Consider the following 19,360-nt stretch of genomic DNA (forward strand, 5'->3'; position numbering starts at 1 on the left):
GTTAAGTTATTCATGTAAAGTTTTTATTCAGAACACATATGCATGTAAATGCATGTGAGACTAAACGATCTACAAAAAAATCAATGCACTAGTCTTTTTTTTATCAGGCCCTCCCATAACCTTTTATGTAACCAGAACTATATCCTGTAAAGCTGTCACATCATTCAAACCCAGCGGGGGGGAGGCGCCCCAGGCACTTGAGTAAGCCGTGTAAACATTAGTTTACTGGCTGAAGAACAAAAAACATAACGCGACTGTACTTTGTATCATAGGAAAACGTTTTAAATAGCGTACCTGAACTGTTTTACTTAATATAATGTTTAAATAAGAAGCTGGCAGGACGTAGTTGTTTGGACGCTGGGGAAGTTTTCTTGAGGAAGCCTAACATTCGCGCCTCGGTGAGTTCCTCATGTTTATTTCGAATGTATAAACAAGTGTTCGAAATAAGAATAAGAAAGTATTTTACCTAGAAGTTTTTACATATCGACTAACTGTGGTATAATGCAACTGTCTGTGCTTGTGGTCAGTGTTTTGGAACAACTGGAAGTTTTTGCATTGCTTGGGGTCTTGCAAGGTGTAAAGTTAATTTAACCTGCGCCGCTTTCGTGTTTAGCTCGCGAACGCATTGATGGTTTGAACGAATCTTTGAATTAAACTACTTGCTCTCGTGTCATTTTACGCACTAACTCGTAGTCTCTTTCATTCCACCGCCTTAATGCTTTCCTGTCTTGTTCCGGAAGAATGAACTATGTCATGATGCATTCAGTCTCAATTCGCATACTACTAATCTTGATTAGCCAACTATTCAGGGAGGATAGTATGCAAACTGGATCGCAGAGCATGTTAAAGTTTGATCTACTGAACTATCACGCCCGCTTCTCTGATCGAGTCTTCAACGAGTCTGTTTTGAACAAAACTCATAGCGGTGTTGAACGTCACGTGTAAGACTCGTTCACATCAGCGAAGAAGAGGGAGCAATGTGTACAAGTAACTGATCACCACATAAAGTTAAATTCTCAGTTGTAATTTGTTGGGGGAAACACTATGATGCTTAAACACACTTGGTGGCTTATGGTAAAAATCTATTTTTCTTACCTTTAACTTTTCTTACATTTTACGCTTAATGTGGATTATGGATTAAACCAAAACATGAATGCAACGCGCAAACGTTAAGCGTTTACCTCCCACTGTAAAAAGTGGCAATGTACAAAGTGTTATGTTAAAGAGCCATTTCTACCTGTTCTTACTCTTAAATTTAGTTTTGCCTCCATGTTCATTGGCTATATTTATTGTTGCAATATTTATTGCTGCAATAAAAAGCGATATCAAAACCACTATGCAGATTATATTTTTATATAATTATTCAATAATAAAGGGTTTGCATTTACGTCACAGTTTGGTCAGTTATCTGGATGCACGGCCATATTGGAGATACTCAGATAAACAACAACATTGATTGCATGGATAATGCACTACTGAATATGTTAAGCTAAACCACAGAAAAATGTGTATAAGCTGCTAAATCAGATAGGGAAGGACATAGTAAGCAGGAAAGGGTGCAATAATATGGCAAACTAAAGTCAATCGGTTGTAAAGATACGTGATTAATCAAGATATTAGCCTAATATTTAATCTACCTGACCGGAAATTATAAGAACAAACACGAATGTTTTCAAGGTTTTGCCTTGGAAATCTTCAGGGTTCAGTTTGGTCAACCACAAACACCTTTTGTTCCTCAGACAGTTTTTTGAACTCTTTGATTTGTTATAACTTTTGGCAGTCTATAGTACTCCAAATGTTTTTCACGGTCCGATGGATTAGTACAGGCCAAACAATAATTGACCAATTTCAGTAGCAATAATCAGCTAAATTTGATAGTTCCGTTCTGTTCGGTAGCATTGTTTACATTAAAGACTATAGAATACCCAAGACTTGTCACTCGTATAGTTTTGAATGGGGAAAGATGCAACGCTCAATATGGCCGTGAAGCCCTGCCTTCTTAATGAAAGAGCCAATCGTTGACTAGTAAAGTCAACGCATCACTGCAGCTGTAGTTAGAAATCCCGGTTGCTATAGAAACAGTCAGCGTTCTGAGACGTGGGCTTGGTACTGCGCATGCGCACTTGCTGATCTCGCCTGAAAACTAAGCTTTTTTTAACGGTAATGGAGCACAAGGAACGATAATGATGAGGCACGATAATTGGTGATTTCAAATATGAAATTTAATCATAAGCTTGCTGAACAGTTTTGGAGAATTTGATGTTTCCCTATTCAAATAGATAGGAACTCCACTTGTCTTCCCAAGAGGCATTTCAAAGATGGCGCCCGAGTGAAATGACTTGCCTTAAAGGGACTTTGGTTTACATGCAGTTTCACCAATATGGCCGATTGATGACACGTCATGAAAACACTCTATAACATCAAATGCATCAGTGCAATGATGATTCACCATTCATTACTGTTAAATACATTATGTAAACTGGGGTGATGTTCAAAGAACACCAAGACCATTTATCAATTATTGTTAACTAAAATAAAGAAACACAACATCCAAAATTAAGGTCCGGATCATAAAATAAATAAATGCATTTACTATATTTTTTAGAAACAAATTTTCAGTTGATTATCGTCATTGAAATATCTAAGCTGTTATGGCTTTCTAATCAAACAGAAATATGATCAGAATAGTGCTTTTGTACAGTTCTGATAAAAACCTAGTTGTGGAAATGTTTGGTTGCAGTGGTATCTGGAACTTTAAAAACTGAGAAGCACAAATGTCTGGCAAACTTTGTACTTGGATATAATTTATTTATAATTATTTTGGTGCCTGTAAATCTCCCCCAAAGCAGCTGCCCACCTATCAAGTTTAAAACTAATAAAAGTGAACTTGACAATACTATATATTTTCACATTTCTACAGCAAAAGACAAAACTATGAATTTAAACCTTACTTTAGAAACTAAACCTAATGCTTTACTCCCTTGCTTCTTGGCTGTGCATTTTCCCCCCGCTGAGCATGAGTAAAGCTGAAATATAACTCCATCTCTGTAGGTAAATACCCTTTGCTCCTTTGAGAACATGAACTTTCACTCACACATATAGTATACACATGCAATAGTACTATTATGGGAGTGAGCAGCAAGGCCAAAGAAGAGTAAACTGTGACTTGTGTTACAACTTCACCATGATTTAGCATGTCATGTTTTCAAGGTAGAAAGTATTACAGAGCTTATGTAAAGAAGCTGGGCTAGCTTCCAGAAATAAAAAAAAAAGTTGATTGAATTTTTTTATATATTTTCCCATGCAAAAGCACTCATGATAATCTCATTGACTCTCAGTGAATCAATGCTGTAACTGAAATCCATGCTGTTCTACTGCTTATTACGGTATGTTTTTATGTAAGATATTCCATGCCAAAATGGCATCTGCTGCAATGTACATTCATCATCAAAAATTAACAAATTGAAAAATTTATTGCATTTTATCATAGTTAATTTAATGAACTCATAAGAAATATCATAGTGTAAAAGTATTATAATTATATATTGTGCTTTATTACTCATTTATTTTTATTTGTTGTTTAGATCTGTTTAGTATGCAGTACAGTAGAGCATGGCGCTAGCAGCCTTAAGGCCATTGGTTCAATTCCCAGTAAATGCAGGGACTGATAAAATTATGCCTTGAAAGTAATGTAAGTCACTTTCGACAAAAGCACCTGCCAAATGCATAAATGTAAATATTAGGTAAAAATAATTTGATAGAACTGTGACAGAGATGAAGCTGAAAGAGTTTGGATGCTGTACCTCAGTTTAAACGCTACATAGTAGTTCATTAACTACACCTCCACTTGTAAATGCTCTTTTCCCTATGAAAGACTAGACGACCCTTCACTCACATACTATAGTATTTAAGTTTCTTGCCATGCACATTGAGTCTGAAGGAGAGTAAGCTGTGCTTGTACATCCTTGACTTATCTTACACTGAACCAAGGCTCACCTGGTAATGATTTTGCAGTCTACATTTTCATGGGTAAGAACACATTTCTTGGTTTAAGTAACATATAGAGCAATATATAGGAGCAATAGCCCTTAATGTTGACCAGGCATATTTGACTGTCAAATATAAAACGTCACACACCAAAGTGTGTGGTATTAGTTAATTTTGTGCAAATATTTTCCTGTTGAATCAACATAGTCTTTAGTTAATTGATTTTTGGATGGCATGAACACTCATGCATCGCATGCAGCTCAAAGTTAGCATTTTATTTTCAGACCACCTTGTCTATAAAGTATAAAGTTGAAAATTACTTTGACAGTTGTCACATTCAACGCCCTGACAAAACAATAGTAGAGGGTAAAAATATATGTAGGAAATCTTGATTAATATGTGGATGATTTGCATGATCAGCTGGTTTTGAGGTCTTTCACTGGATCACCCTTGTTCCCTTGCTTTACCACAGGTGCCATGAACGGACAGTTTTTTCAGTCATGTGGCCAAATCCTGATAGCCCTTCTGCTGACATCTCTCCCAGCTGTACAAAGCGGGAAGGTTCTTGTCTTTCCTGTGGATGGCAGTCACTGGGTCAACATGAACATCTTGGTGGAGGCACTTCATGCCCAAGGCCACAATATTACAGTCATCCGGATGGCAGACAGCTGGTACATAAAAGAATTCTCACCTCACTACACGTCAGTCACTGTAAATGCTCCTGGAGGATTCGATGAAGAATTCTTTGAGACGTTTGCATTCAGGCTTATGCAAATTATAAGGGGTGGTTCCACCTGGGCTCGTCTGAAGCTAGAGATAGAGATGTGGCAAGGGACTTTTGAGATGACCAAAATAGAAAGTGAGATGATAAAGAGTATGATGGAAGACCAGCAGTTAATGCAGTCTTTTAGGGACGCCAAGTATGATTTACTTCTTACAGATCCACTCTTGTTTGGAGGTGTTCTTTTGGGGCACTATCTCAAACTGCCCATCGTCTACAATATACGTTGGACGATGTATAGTGAAGCGCATTTTGCGATAGCCCCTTCTCCACTTTCTTATGTTCCTTTTCCGATGGTGGAGTTATCAGACCGCATGAGCTTTTTTCAAAGAGTGAAAAATATAGTGATGTACTCTGTAGCTGAAGCTATGGGCGCTTTTCTGTTTGCTCCAAATTATGATGCACTTTGTGAACAGTTCATTGGCCCAGGAGTGTCCTTCCTTACCTTACTTCAAAGTGCTGATCTGTGGCTCCATAGGGTTGATTTTGTTTTTGAATTCCCACGTCCCACTATGCCAAACATCGTCTACATGGGTGGTTTTCAATGCAAGCCATCAAAGCCTCTTCCCCAAGACCTGGAGGACTTTGTGCAGAGCTCTGGTGATCATGGTGTCATCATCATGTCTCTGGGCACTCTTGTTGGTCAGCTTCCTGATGATGTCGCTGAGGCGATTGCTGAAGCTTTTGCAGAACTTCCACAGAAGATCATCTGGAGGTACAAAGGAAAGAGGCCATCTGCACTGGGAAACAACACCTTAATATTGGACTGGATGCCTCAGAATGATCTTCTGGGTCATCCTAAGACCAGAGCCTTTGTGGCACATGGAGGAACCAATGGGATTCAAGAAGCCATTTACCACGGGGTACCAATCATTGGATTTGGGCTGATTTTTGACCAGCCCGATAATCTTAATAAGATGAAAGTAAGGGGTGTAGCCAATAATGTAGACTTTGCCACAGTGGATAAGGACTCCTTTCTCAAAACTGTCAAAGGGGTCCTTTATGATCCCTCTTATCGGGAGAACATGCAGAGGCTCTCAAGGCTTCACAAGGACGTTCCAGTGAAACCTCTGGACAACGCCATCTTCTGGATTGAGTTTGTTATGAGGCACAAAGGTGCTGCTCACTTGCGTACAGAGTCGTACAAAATGCCCTGGTACTCCTATCACTCTGTTGATGTCATACTGTTCCTGCTTTCTGCTGTGTTGCTCGTAACCCTAAGCATATATGCAATAATCAGATATTTCTGCTGTAGAATATGTTTAAGAAAAACAAAAAACAAACTTGAATGACTTAGAAGCTATTCTGTATTTCAAAAATGAATTATGTCAGGTCTGTCATGGTTTCAAATTAACTTGTGATTTTGTTCTCATTTAGGTTTTCCTTTTCATTTTATGCTGATATTTCACCATTCCATGCATGACATAAAGGTGTGTTGTACCAATCTGAATTAAAATTTTGAATTGAAACAAAAATATTGTAACTAATAATAACTGCTGATGTTTTAATGCCTTGGCCTTTGTGTATCAGGTGAGCAAAGTTCATTAAAAATGGAAAAAAAAAAATAATACAACAAATGCACTGACTTGTAGGGCCAACAATATACATTAAATTGAAATGATGTGTACAGGCAAGCACCACACACACGTTTTCCAGAAAATGTGAAAATATATATTTTCTTCTACGTTTTCTAAGAATTATACCACATTGCTTCTAAATTTTTAAACAAAACACTTGTTATTTGTCAGAGCAATGCTAATATCACTACAGCAGCATCAATACTGCAAATACAACTAGCAAAACAAAACATACAGCATTTGTACAATGTAGTCATTTTCTAAACTAATCTATGAGCTAGTTCTTTCAGTGATTCAAATACTGAATTCAGAACTGCATACTAACAATACTCCTACTATTTTTACTATAAACTAACATGTCAGAAATAGTAAGTGTAGTATGCTAGTATGTGGTTCCAAATTCAGCAAAATGCATATAATGCAACAAGCAAACCTCAAACAAATGATTTCTTGGTGTTGGTTCTTTTTAGTGACTTACGCACATACAGCTTGCAACTTACTGTGTTATGTTGTATTGAGAACTCATTAAGCTTTAATAGATTAATATTTATTGTTTGTATGACAGTATTAACTTAAAAATACACATGAATTTTGTCAACAGTAGCTATTTTGTAAGAATATATAAACTAATTAAATATTTCATCGTATTTTTTTAGATTATTTTGATATACATTTTTATTTCAAATGTTTTTATGTAACACTATATGTTAATCAATTAAATTTAGAGAATCAGTTTGATTTGATGGTGACCTATGGTGCCATTTCACATGATTTCTTACATACTGAAACTAAAAATAAATATTATATTAAAGTAAGCAACCTTGACTGTGTCTGTGTCAAAGTCATTCTGTTCTTTCAGTCTATAATCCTAATATGTAACCCTGGACCACAAAACCAGTCTTAAGTAGCACGGGTATATTTTTAGCAATAGCCAAAAATTCATTGTATACGAAATTATCGATTTTTCTTTTATGCCAAAAATCATTAGGAGTTAAAGTGTTCTATGAAGATATTTGGTAAATGTCCTACCATAAATACATTAAAAAAAAAAAAAAAGATTAGTAACATGCATTGCTAAGAATGCCATTTGGACAAATTTACATGTGATTTTCTCAATATTTTGATTTTTTTGCACCCTCAGATTCCTGATGATCAAATAGTTGTATCTCAACTAAATATTGTCCTATCCTAACAAACCATACATCAGTGGAAAGCTTATTTATTCAGCTTTCAAATGATGTTTGAATCTCATTTTCAAAAAATTGACCCCTGGTTTTGTGGTCCAGAGTCACATATAATATATGAAGTATTGGCCATTTAAGTATCTTCAGCGCACTTATCTAGTCTACACCCAGGTAAATTACATGACAAAATTCTATATGGTAGCTCATTAACTAGGGCTTTACAGGTAAATGCCCTTTATCCCATTAAAGATGGTTAAATAAGCCTATCAGCATGCACAACGAGACCAAAGAAGAGTAAATGCTTGTAGTTTTGTGACTTACGCTACACTCAGGGCTGACCTGGTAATGATTGTGCATGCTGCGTGTTTATGGGTAAGAATATATTTTATAATATGAACAGCACAGAGATGACAAGAAACAGTTTCTTAATATTACTATTAGATGTGTTTTTCTGTTTTCTTTACCAGTTTTTTAAAAAAGATTTTTAACATTTGCCTTGACTTCATATAGGTGTTTTTTCTTTTTTTGCAGATTTGAATGTCATCTAATTAATACAAACCAGGTGAGTATATGCTCTTGGTCACTAGAATTAATTGTGTCTGATCAAAAAAAATAAATAAATAAAAATCAGCATTGCTTTGTTCACTGATTGTTTAAGACAGTCACCGACTGAAATACAGTTAGATCATCTACACTAGTCATTCACTTGCAAACTTTTTAAGTGGGTACAAAAAAAACAGGCAACATGCTGTACACTAAATGGCCACGAATCACACGCTACTATACCTTCAAATCTTTGATCACAACAAACCCATACAGAAGCATGTGGCTCATTGCTAGGACACTGCATGACAAATTAAAATGGCGTGTACTAAAATTGGTTCATAATATCAAACGCGTTTATCCTACTGAATGGAATCACAGTCTCAAACTAAAAAAGTGTGCATCATTTTCGGTAAAATGCATCCAGACTGCAAGTCTGGGAAAAAGACGTGTAGTGTTGCTTCTTTGCGTTGGCTTGCTAGCATTTAACTTTACAGTTTGTTCAAAAACATCACAGATGCAATGTTGAAATGAATGAACAATTTAAACTCCAATAATATTACAACTTGACATACTTAACTGGTTCTATCAGTAGGTTACAGTAATCTTACTCTGTTGGTTTACAGCAGGTGTCATGAACAGACAAATTTTTCAGTCATGTGGCCAAATCACATTAACCCTTCTGCTGCTGATGACTGTCCCAGATGTACAAAGCGGGAAGGTGCTTGTCTTTCCTGTGGATGGCAGTCACTGGCTCAACATGAACATCTTGGTTGAGGCACTTCATGCCAAAGGTCACAATATCACAGTCCTTCGGATGCCAGACAGCTGGTACATCAAAGAATTCTCACCTCACTACACGTCAATCACTCTGAATTCTCCTGGAGGATTTGAAGAAGAATTCTTTGAGTCATTTGCATTCAAACTTATGAAAATTCTGAGGGATGGTTCCACCTGGGCTCATCTGAAGCTGGAGATAGAGATGTGGGAAAATGTTTTAAAGATGTTTAAAGTAAAAAGTGAGATGATAGTCAACATGTTTGAAGACCAAGAGCTAATGCAGTCCTTGAAAGATGCCAACTATGATTTGGTTCTTACAGATCCAGTCGAATTTGGAGGCATCCTATTGAGTCACCATCTCAAACTGCCCATTGTCTACAATGTTCGCTGGACAGTGTACAGTGAGGCTCATTTTGCAATAGCCCCTTCTCCACTTTCTTATGTTCCTTTTCCAATGAAGGAGTTATCAGACCGCATGAGTTTCTTGGAAAGAGTGAAGAATGTTGTGATGTACATCATAACTCAAACACAAGTCGTTTTTATGGTCGCTCCGATGTATAATGCACTTTGTGAACGGTTTGTGGGTCCCGGAGTATCTTTTGTTACCTTAGTTCAGAGTGCTGATCTGTGGCTCCATAGAGTTGACTTTATTTTTGAATTCCCACGTCCCACTATGCCGAACATCGTCTACATGGGAGGTTTTCAATGCAAGCCATCAAAGCCTCTTCCGCAAGACCTGGAGGACTTTGTGCAGAGCTCTGGTGATCATGGTGTCATCATCATGTCTCTGGGCACTCTCATTGGTCAGCTTCCTGATGATGTGGCTGAGGCGATTGCTGAAGCTTTTGCAGAACTTCCACAGAAGATCATCTGGAGGTACAAAGGAAAGAGACCATCTGCGCTAGGAAGCAACACCTTAATATTGGACTGGATGCCTCAGAATGATCTTCTGGGTCATCCTAAGACCAGAGCCTTTGTGGCACATGGAGGAACCAATGGGATTCAAGAAGCCATTTACCACGGGGTACCAATCATTGGACTTGGGCTGATTTTTGACCAGCCTGATAATCTTTTTAAAATGAGAGTAAAGGGTGTAGCCAAGACTTTAGACTTTGCCACAGTGGATAAGGACTCCTTCCTCAAAACAGTCAAAGAGGTCCTTTACGATCCCTCTTATCGGGAGAACATGCAGAGACTCTCAAGGCTTCACAAGGACGTTCCAGTGAAACCTCTGGACAACGCCATCTTCTGGATTGAGTTTGTTATGAGGCACAAAGGTGCCGCTCACTTGCGTACAGAGTCATACAAAATGCCCTGGTACTCGTATCACTCTGTTGATGTCATACTGTTCCTGCTTTCTGCTGTGTCACTCATAACCCTGAGCATATATGCAATAATCAGATATTTCTGCTGTAGAATATGTTTAAGAAAAACAAAAAACAAACTTAAATGACTTAGAACCTATTCTGTATTTCAAAAATGAATTAAATCAGGTCTGTCATGGTTTAATTTATATTAACTGATTTGTGATTTTGTTCACATTTAGGTTTTTCTTTTCCTTTTATGCTAATATTTCACCATTCCATGCATGAAATAAAGATGTGTTGTGCCAATCTGAATTAAACCTTTGAATTGAAACAGAAATAATGTAACTAATAATAACTAATGATGTTTTAATGCCTTGGCCTTTTGTTTATCATGCACGGAAAATGCGGGCAAATTTTTAGCAATAGCCAAAAATACACTGTAAAGGCCAAAATTATTGAGTTTTCTTTTATGCCAAAAATCATTAAGATATTAAGTAAAGATCATGTTCCCTGCAGATATTTAGTAAATTTACTACTGTAAATATATCAAAATTTCAATTTTGATTAGTAACATGTATTGCTAAGAACTTCATTTGGACAAATGTAGATGCGATTTTCTCAATATTTTGACTTTTTTGCACCCTCAGATTCCAGATTTTCAAATAGTTGTATCTCAACCAAATATTGTCCTATCCTAACAAACCATATAAATGGAAAGCTTATTTATTCAGCTTACAAATTATATATAAATCTCAATTTTAAAAAATTGACCCTTATGAATGGTTTTGGTCACATATATTATAGTGCTGATATGAAGTATTGGCCATTTAAGTATCTTCAGCGCACTTATCTAGTCTACACCCAGGTAAATTACATGACAAAATTCTCTATGGTAGCTCATTAACTAGGGCTTTGCACGTAAATGCCCTTTACCCTGTTAAAGATGGTTAAATGAGCCTATCAGCATGCACAACGAGACCAAGGAAGAGTAATTCTTTGTAGTTTTGTGACTTATGCTTCACTCAAGCCTGACCTGGTAATGGTTTTGCATGCTGCATATTTATGGGTAAGAATATATTTTATAATATGAACAGCACAGAGATCTAAGAAACAGTATCACTTAATATTACAGCTAGACATGTTTGCCACTTCCTTACTAGTTAGAAAAACTAAGATTTTTATTTGACATTTGCCTTGCCTTCATATAGGTGTTTTTTTTTTTCTTTTTTTGCAGATTTGAACTTCAGCTAGTAAACACAAACCAGGTGAGTATAGTCTCTTGGTCACTAGAATTAAATATTGTCTGATCAAAAAAAAAAAAAAATTAATCAACATTGCTTTTTTCACTGATTTTATAAGACAGTCACCTTAAGGCTGAAATGCAAGTCTCTTGCAACTCTTGCTAACTTTTTAAATGGTTACAAAAAACAGGCTATATAATATACACTTATTGATCGAGAATCACACATTGCCATACCTTCAAATCATTTGATCACAACAAACCCATGCAGAAACATGTGGCTCACTGCTAGGACACTGCATGACAAATTAAAACGACATGTACTAAAATTGGCTCAGAATATCTTATTCGTTTGATATCCTGCTGAATGAAATCAAAGTCTGATTATAAAAAATCAGAGTCAGTACCCATCAAACAGTACGGTATCAAAATATCAAAATCTCAACACAGACTGCCCAATATCTGCAGACTGGCTCTGACTTAAAGCAACTAGCATTAATGCAACCAGACTGCAAATCTGGGCAAAAGAAGTGTAGTATTGCTTCTTTGCTTTGGCTCCTTTTAATGCAGTCGTCCTTCTGCAATGCTTCCTAGCATTGCACTTTACAATCTGTTCAAAAATGTCACAGACAGATGCAATGCTGAAATGAGTGAACAATTTATACTTAAAGGCACAATATGTAAGATTTTTTGATTAAAATATCCAAAAAACACTAGAACAGTGTTATATATTTTGCTGACCTGTGTGCTTACATCATCCCAAATGTTTCAAAGAATGTTTAAATAAGCAGTTTTAACTAGTGTAAAGAACCGTGTCATTGCATCACCTGCCGATGACTTAATACACCCTCAATTGTCTGGTTTTATTTTGTAGAAAACATGGAATCCCCAAAGACACTTTAATATGTTTTGCATTTTATTAGACAGGTGACGAACGCACAGAGTAGCATTATAACAGAACTTTCAACACACTCAAGTGTATCTAGTATATGATAAAACAACCGGTCAGCTGTGGCATAACAAAAGCTCCGCTGCTCTTGAGCCGTGTATTGCACTCGTCCTTCATTAGCAATCACTCCAGCGTCCTCGTTTCGCTTCCGCGATTTTCAGCCCCACCCTGCTTCATACTACAGTGACCTTAATAAGTCTTTAATACATAAGCTTATCCATAAACATGATCCGACTCCTGATGGATCGCATCGGCTGTGCGAAGACTACAACTCCCATGATTCCACACTCAATCTACGCCTTTGGTTCTTTGTTTGTTTTTAATATGTGCCCTCTAGCGGCGAAAACTTACATATTGTGCCTTTAAATAATGTTACAACTTGACAAACTCAAGTGGTTTTATCAGTAGGTTATTCTTACTCTGTTGGTTTACAGCAGGTGCCATGAACAGACAGATTTTTCAGTCATGTGGCCAAATCACATTAATCCTTCTGCTGCTGATGACTGTCCCAGCTGCACAATGCGGGAAGGTGCTTGTCTTTCCTGTGGATGGCAGTCACTGGGTCAACATGAACATCTTGGTTGAGGCACTTCATGCCAAAGGTCACAATATTACAGTCCTTCGGATGCCCGACAGCTGGTACGTCAAAGAATTCTCACCTCACTACACATCAATCACTCTGAATTCTCCTGGAGGATTCGAAGAAGAATTCTTTCAGTCGTTTGCATTCAGACTTATGCAAATTCTGAGGGACGGTTCCATCTGGGCTCGTCTGAAGCTGGAGATAGAGATGTGGGAAAATATCTTAAAGATGTTTAAAACAAAAACGGAGATGGTAGTCAACATGTTTGAAGATGAACAGCTAATGCAGTCCTTGAAAGACGCCAAATATGATATGGTTCTTACAGATCCAGTCGATTTTGGAGGCATCCTATTGAGTCAGCATCTCAAACTGCCCATTGTCTACAATGTCCGTTGGACAGTGTACAATGAGGCTCATTTTGCAATAGCTCCTTCTCCACTTTCTTACGTTCCTTTGCCAATGCTGCAGTTATCAGACCGCATGAGTTTCTTGGAAAGAGTGAAAAATGTTGTGATGTACATCATAACCGAAACACAAGTTGCTTTTTTGATTGCTCCGACGTATAATGCACTTTGTGAACGCTTCGTTGGTCCCGGAGTATCTTTTGTTACATTAGTTCAGAGTGCTGATCTGTGGCTCCACAGAGTTGACTTTATTTTTGAATTCCCACGTCCCACTATGCCAAACATCATCTACATGGGAGGTTTTCAGTGCAAGCCATCAAAGCCTCTTCCACAAGACCTGGAGGACTTTGTGCAGAGCTCTGGTGATCATGGTGTCATCCTCATGTCTCTGGGCACTCTCATTGGTCAGCTTCCTGATGATGTCGCTGAGGCGATTGCTGAAGCTTTTGCAGAACTTCCACAGAAGATCATCTGGAGGTACAAAGGAAAGAGACCATCTGCGCTAGGAAACAACACCTTAATAATGGACTGGATGCCTCAGAATGATCTTCTAGGTCATCCTAAGACCAAAGCCTTTGTGGCACATGGAGGAACCAATGGGATTCAAGAAGCCATTTACCACGGGGTACCAATCATTGGATTTGGGCTGATTTTTGACCAGCCTGATAATCTTTTTAAAATGAGAGTAAAGGGTGTAGCCAAGACTTTAGACTTTGCCACAGTGGATAAGGACTCCTTCCTCAAAACAGTCAAAGAGGTCCTTTACGATCCCTCTTATCGGGAGAACATGCAGAGGCTCTCAAGGCTTCACAAGGATGTTCCAGTGAAACCTCTGGACAACGCCATCTTCTGGATTGAGTTTGTTATGAGGCACAAAGGTGCCGCTCACTTGCGCACAGAGTCGTATAAAATGCCCTGGTACTCTTATCACTCTGTTGATGTCATACTGTTCCTGCTTTCTGCTGTGTCACTCATAACCCTGAGCATATATGCAATAATCAGATATTTCTGCTGCAGAATATGCAAGAGAAAAGCAAAAAACAAAAGTGAATGAGTTTAACCGTTTTTTTGTTTGTTTTTTTTACTGTAAAGTAGAGTCTCTACAGCTCTATTATTTGTGTTCAATATTTAGACGTGGTTTCAGTCAGTAAACAGAAATTTCTTATGGTGAATGTTGATGAATTTGGTTATTATGGTAAATGTTGATTAATTCAAATCATATTACATTCTAATATTTACTCTATATATGAACAAATATTGAAAAAACATGTAATTTATTGTGTCATTGTCATATATACATATTCGCATACATGTACTGTATATCTAATGTCTTTTTATGTTGAATTTTCTTTCTAGCCCCTGATCATCCTGCTATCTTTTTTTTGCAATGCAAATCAGCTGAATGTAGACTAATCCTTATATAGCTGTAAAACACCATTCAAAATTTGGGGTTTCAGCAGTCTTTAGTCTAACATGATCCTTCAGAAATAATTCTAATATGTTGGGTTGCTGCACAGGAAACATTTCTTATTATTTTCAATGTTGAAAACATTTTGTGGAAGCAATGACATTTTTTTCAGGATTCTTTGATGAATATAAAGAACAGAATTTGCATGAAATTTTCTGTACCATAAATTTCTTTACTATCACTTTTGATCAACTTAAATCATTCTTGCTGAATAAAAATATTAATTTCTTTGAAAAAAAAAAAAAATACTACTACTGACCACAAATGCTTAAATGTTAATGTACAGATTCCTATTATAGTGTAGTGGATTAATTAATGGTATATTGTTCATCAAATTGGGTGACCAGAAGAGCACAGCGCCTGTTGTCCCTTTCACGTTTGTGAGAGCAGAATAAAAGAAAAGGCCATGTACCCATAATCCAGAACTAAAAGAGCTCTTGTCATAAGAGTTCTTATTATATCAGTGTCACATTAAAAATACCAAGCGTTACTGTACTTCACTAACGGAGAATACAAAAGAGAGCATGATAGGAAATTTACGATCCAGTCCGTCAAAGTGACGGAAAGTATTATGTGTAGTGCAACCTTTGGTCGGGTCCAATCTATGGTGGGTTTAGCAGTCTTAAAAGCAGACATGATTGCAGCAAAAATGTCTCTGTAATTGATGTACTGTGTGATTTTTATTATTTTGACCTACTTGAACTGTGCTAAATGATGTTGAAATTCTACTAAATCTAAACGGGTTGGGTTTTTATGGCATTTACATTTTGTTGCAATTTGACAAATTCATTTTTTAATAGTTCAACTGACTGATTTGACTTTTTCTACTGTTGTTCTCACTGTATTATAATAAATTTCCTGAATGCAACATACACTTCCTTATTTAATTACTGAGTTCAGTCAGTAACCTGCTTATAGGTGTGGTGCTGTAAAATGATTTACATATGCAACTAATTTTAAAATGTGCTTGTTCTCTTGCTTTACAACAGGAACTATGAACGGACAGGTTTTTCAGGTGCTTGGGCCAATCGTGCTAACCATTCTGCTGACGAATGTCCCAGCTGTTCAGAGCGGGAATGTTCTTGTATTTCCTGTGGATGGCAGTCACTGGGTCAACATGAACATCTTGGTGGAAGCGCTTCATGCCAAAGGTCACAATATTACAGTCATCCGGGCAGCAGACAGCTGGTACATCAAAGAATTCTCACCCCACTACACGTCAATCACTCTCAAGTCTGAAGGAGGATTTGGTGAAGAATTCCTTGACATGTTTGTATCAAGACTTTTAGGAATTCTGAGGGACGGTTCCTCGTGGGCTCGTCTGATGCTGGAGATAGAGATGTGGCAAAGTTCTGTGGAGATGGTTAAAATCGAAAGTGAAGCAATAGTCAGAATGCTTGAAGACCAGCAACTAATGCAGTCCTTAAAAGACGCCAAGTATGATTTGATGCTTACAGATCCGGCCATGTTCGGAGGGATTATACTGGGTCACTATCTCAAACTGCCCATTGTCCACAATGTCCGATGGACAGTGTACAATGAGGTTCATTTTTTATTAGCTCCTTCGCCACTTTCATATGTACCGTTTCCAATGCTTAAGTTATCAGACCGCATGAGTTTCTTGGAAAGAGTGAAGAATGTAGTGATGTTCACTGTAACTGAAATACTGGTTGCTCTCTTGATGACTCCAATTAATGATCCAATTTGCGAAAGGTTCATTGGTCCAGGAGCGTCCTACTTTTCTTTAACTCAGAGTGCTGATCTGTGGCTCCATAGAGTTGACTTTATTTTTGAATTCCCACGTCCCACTATGCCAAACATCATCTACATGGGAGGTTTTCAGTGCAAGCCATCAAAGCCTCTTCCGCAAGACCTGGAGGACTTTGTGCAGAGCTCTGGTGATCATGGTGTCATCATCATGTCTCTGGGCACTCTCATTGGTCAGCTTCCTGATGATGTGGCTGAGGCGATTGCTGAAGCTTTTGCAGAACTTCCACAGAAGATCATCTGGAGGTACAAAGGAAGGAGGCCATCTGCACTAGGAAACAACACCTTAATTTTGGACTGGATGCCTCAGAATGATCTTCTGGGTCATCCTAAGACAAGAGCCTTTGTGGCACATGGAGGAACCAATGGGATTCAAGAAGCCATTTACCACGGGGTACCAATCATTGGACTTGGGCTGATTTTTGACCAGCCTGATAATCTTCATAAGATGAAAGTACGGGGTGTAGCCAAGATTGTAGACTTTGCCACAGTGGATAAGGACTCCTTCCTCAAAACTGTCAAAGAGGTCCTTTATGATCCCTCTTATCGGGAGAACATGCAGAGGCTCTCAAAGCTTCACAAGGATGTTCCAGTGAAACCTCTGGACAATGCCATCTTCTGGATTGAGTTTGTTATGAGGCACAAAGGTGCCGCTCACTTGAACACAGAGTCTTACAAGATGCCCTGGTACTCGTATCACTCTGTTGATGTCATACTATTCCTGATTTCTGCTGTGTCACTCATATTCCTGAGCATATATGCAGTAATCAGATATTTCTGCTGCAGAATATGCATGAGAAAAACAAAAAACAAACTTGAATGACTTGTTTTTTTTTAGTGTTATTATTTAATTTTTGCAAATTAAATTAATTTAATTTAATTTAACTATATATGATTTCAATTTGGTGCATTACACACTACAAATCCTGTAACAAGTCTGTACTTTATGTATCTTTTCAGCTGAGGTGCATTGGTACAGTTTGGATGTTTACATCTCTCTTAGAAGGAAAACCTGATCAATATACATATCATTTCTGTACATACAGAGTGCAATAAACAAGAAAAACATCTGTAGTTTTGGTTGTCCTGTCAAGTCGTATGCATTATCTCAATCCAAAAATAACGACCACATACTGTATATACAGTGTGCCTTAAATGATAATTCAGCACTTTAAAAAATACTAATAAACAGTAATGTAAATGTATATAATGTTGTGGTACTGTATAGTAGTACACACTATTCATGGTAGCAATATTTAAAGTTAAACTAACTTGAATTCATTATACTTCATAATTTTAGACTTGGATTAATCCAAGAGTATTGAATAAAAAGTAAGTTATTGATGTTGTTGTTAAAGGTTAATAAGGCATACGCAAGGTGTAATCCAACCAAAACCTCATGTGATGCCAACACCCAAACAGTAATGAATAGTAGCTCATTAACTAGATCTTTGAATGTAAAAGACCCTTTATAGATTATGGAATGAACCTTCACTCACTTATAAATATATGTTGCCATGCAAATCAAGGACAAAGGAGAGTATGCTGTGCTTAGTCTGCTTACATGCACTTCATTCACAAAAGATGGTAAAGTTTCTACTATACTCATGGGTGACAGGGGGTGGGCTGTTTTGTCTCTCTTAACTTTATTATTGGACTATGTATTGTGATGCATGTTTATTTTTATAACTGTGCAAAATTGGCAAAACAAAAAAAAAATCCTTCATATTTCTGATGTTTAGTTCAGCAGTGACAGATTAAGTTTTCAGTTAAATTGTTTTTAAAAGAAAATTTTACCTTCATACTGGTAATTTTTCTAACCTGTCAAATGTAGACATCATCTTTTATGTCAAATATATAACCGTCCATCTTGTGGTTTTGTTTTACAGTATTTACTTATTTTCACTTAAGCTTTATTTAAAAATCTCACTGACATTAAGGATCTCTTGTACAACAGTGTTCTGGCCAAGATAGGGTGCAACGCAATGGGCTTCTACTCTACTACTAGTCCTGCCTCTCTAACCCATGGGATTGGCTTTGCAGTTTCTTGCTAACATGTGGGAGGCTGTAGTTCAGTGTTGCCAAGTCTGTGGTTTTCCCACAAAATTGGGCTACTTTAACACTGTTCCTGCGGGTTGTTTTTCATGTCTGTGGGTTGAAGCTACCCCAATAATGTGATATTTAGCCCCTGGAATCCGAATTTTATCAGGGGAACTTCACCAAAAAACATGTATTTTACCCCCTGAAATGCAATTTTACTGGGGGCACCCCCAAAATGCATTTGGGCTAGTTTTGAATAGGGTGGAATTGTGTGGGATTTGTTGTGAAAACCTGGCAACCCTGCTGTAGTTACATCTGGTTGAACGGAGCACCAGAGCTCCTGCTCCTTTAATGCACATCATGTAGGCTGGCCTTAAGTAAGGAAGATACCATCAACCTTTATACAAACAGTTCTGTGCACAAAAAAATAGGGGACAAATTGCGTGTCATTTTGATTCAGAGACAGCGCCTTTTTACAGTACGTGACATAAGGGGTGAGTTGCAAAACATAAAATATTAAATTATTTAAAAAATAAAATTATACTTTAAATATGAAACTAAATCTGCCAGTAGATGGTGATAAGTGTCTATGTTAATGAGTGATTGAATCATTTATTTAAGCAATTTATTCAAAACGGCTGAATCAATCACATTGAAGCAAGCCACTGTTTTTATGAATGAGTTATTGAATCATGCAAACAATTCATTTCATTGTCACTGTGTAATACTTGCAGATTTCCCTTAGTATGT

At 37.3% G+C, this 19,360-nt stretch overlaps 2 protein-coding genes across 31 annotated transcripts in view; one reads left to right on the top strand and one right to left on the bottom strand.

The window, feature by feature from the left end:
- The window catches only part of elfn1b (extracellular leucine-rich repeat and fibronectin type III domain containing 1b), a 104,421-nt gene that overhangs the window by 40,006 nt on the left and 45,055 nt on the right, over nt 1-19,360 (bottom strand). The window contains exon 1 of one of the 4 annotated variants that reach the window (XM_051113574.1): nt 9,459-9,521. The exons of 2 other annotated variants lie outside the window; for them this stretch is intronic. The gene's annotated coding sequence lies outside the window, so the exon portion shown is untranslated. Of the gene's footprint in view, nt 1-5,213; nt 5,290-9,458; nt 9,522-19,360 lie in introns of those variants that run through there. One more of the 4 variants, XM_051113573.1, reaches the window with a different exon arrangement.
- Nucleotides 183-18,278, top strand: LOC127167530 (UDP-glucuronosyltransferase 2C1). 27 transcript variants are annotated; one of them, XM_051113712.1, is made up of 5 exons: nt 183-398; nt 8,061-8,091; nt 11,394-11,424; nt 12,783-12,950; nt 15,955-18,278. In XM_051113712.1, exons 4-5 carry the CDS (start codon nt 12,791-12,793, stop codon nt 17,391-17,393), a joined length of 1,599 nt encoding a protein of 532 aa, XP_050969669.1. In that variant the 5' UTR covers nt 183-398; nt 8,061-8,091; nt 11,394-11,424; nt 12,783-12,790; the 3' UTR covers nt 17,394-18,278. The 27 variants fall into 27 exon arrangements, 26 of the variants coding, with proteins under 26 accessions (XP_050969669.1, XP_050969695.1, XP_050969703.1 ...); XM_051113666.1 differs by lacking the exons at nt 183-398; nt 15,955-18,278 and adding exons at nt 4,540-4,658; nt 6,146-6,198 and having other exon boundaries at nt 12,783-14,910; XR_007828000.1 differs by lacking the exons at nt 12,783-12,950; nt 15,955-18,278 and adding an exon at nt 4,460-6,198.

This window comes from Labeo rohita, chromosome 1 (assembly GCF_022985175.1).
Source record: "Labeo rohita strain BAU-BD-2019 chromosome 1, IGBB_LRoh.1.0, whole genome shotgun sequence".
Classification (NCBI taxonomy): Eukaryota; Metazoa; Chordata; class Actinopteri; order Cypriniformes; family Cyprinidae; genus Labeo; species Labeo rohita.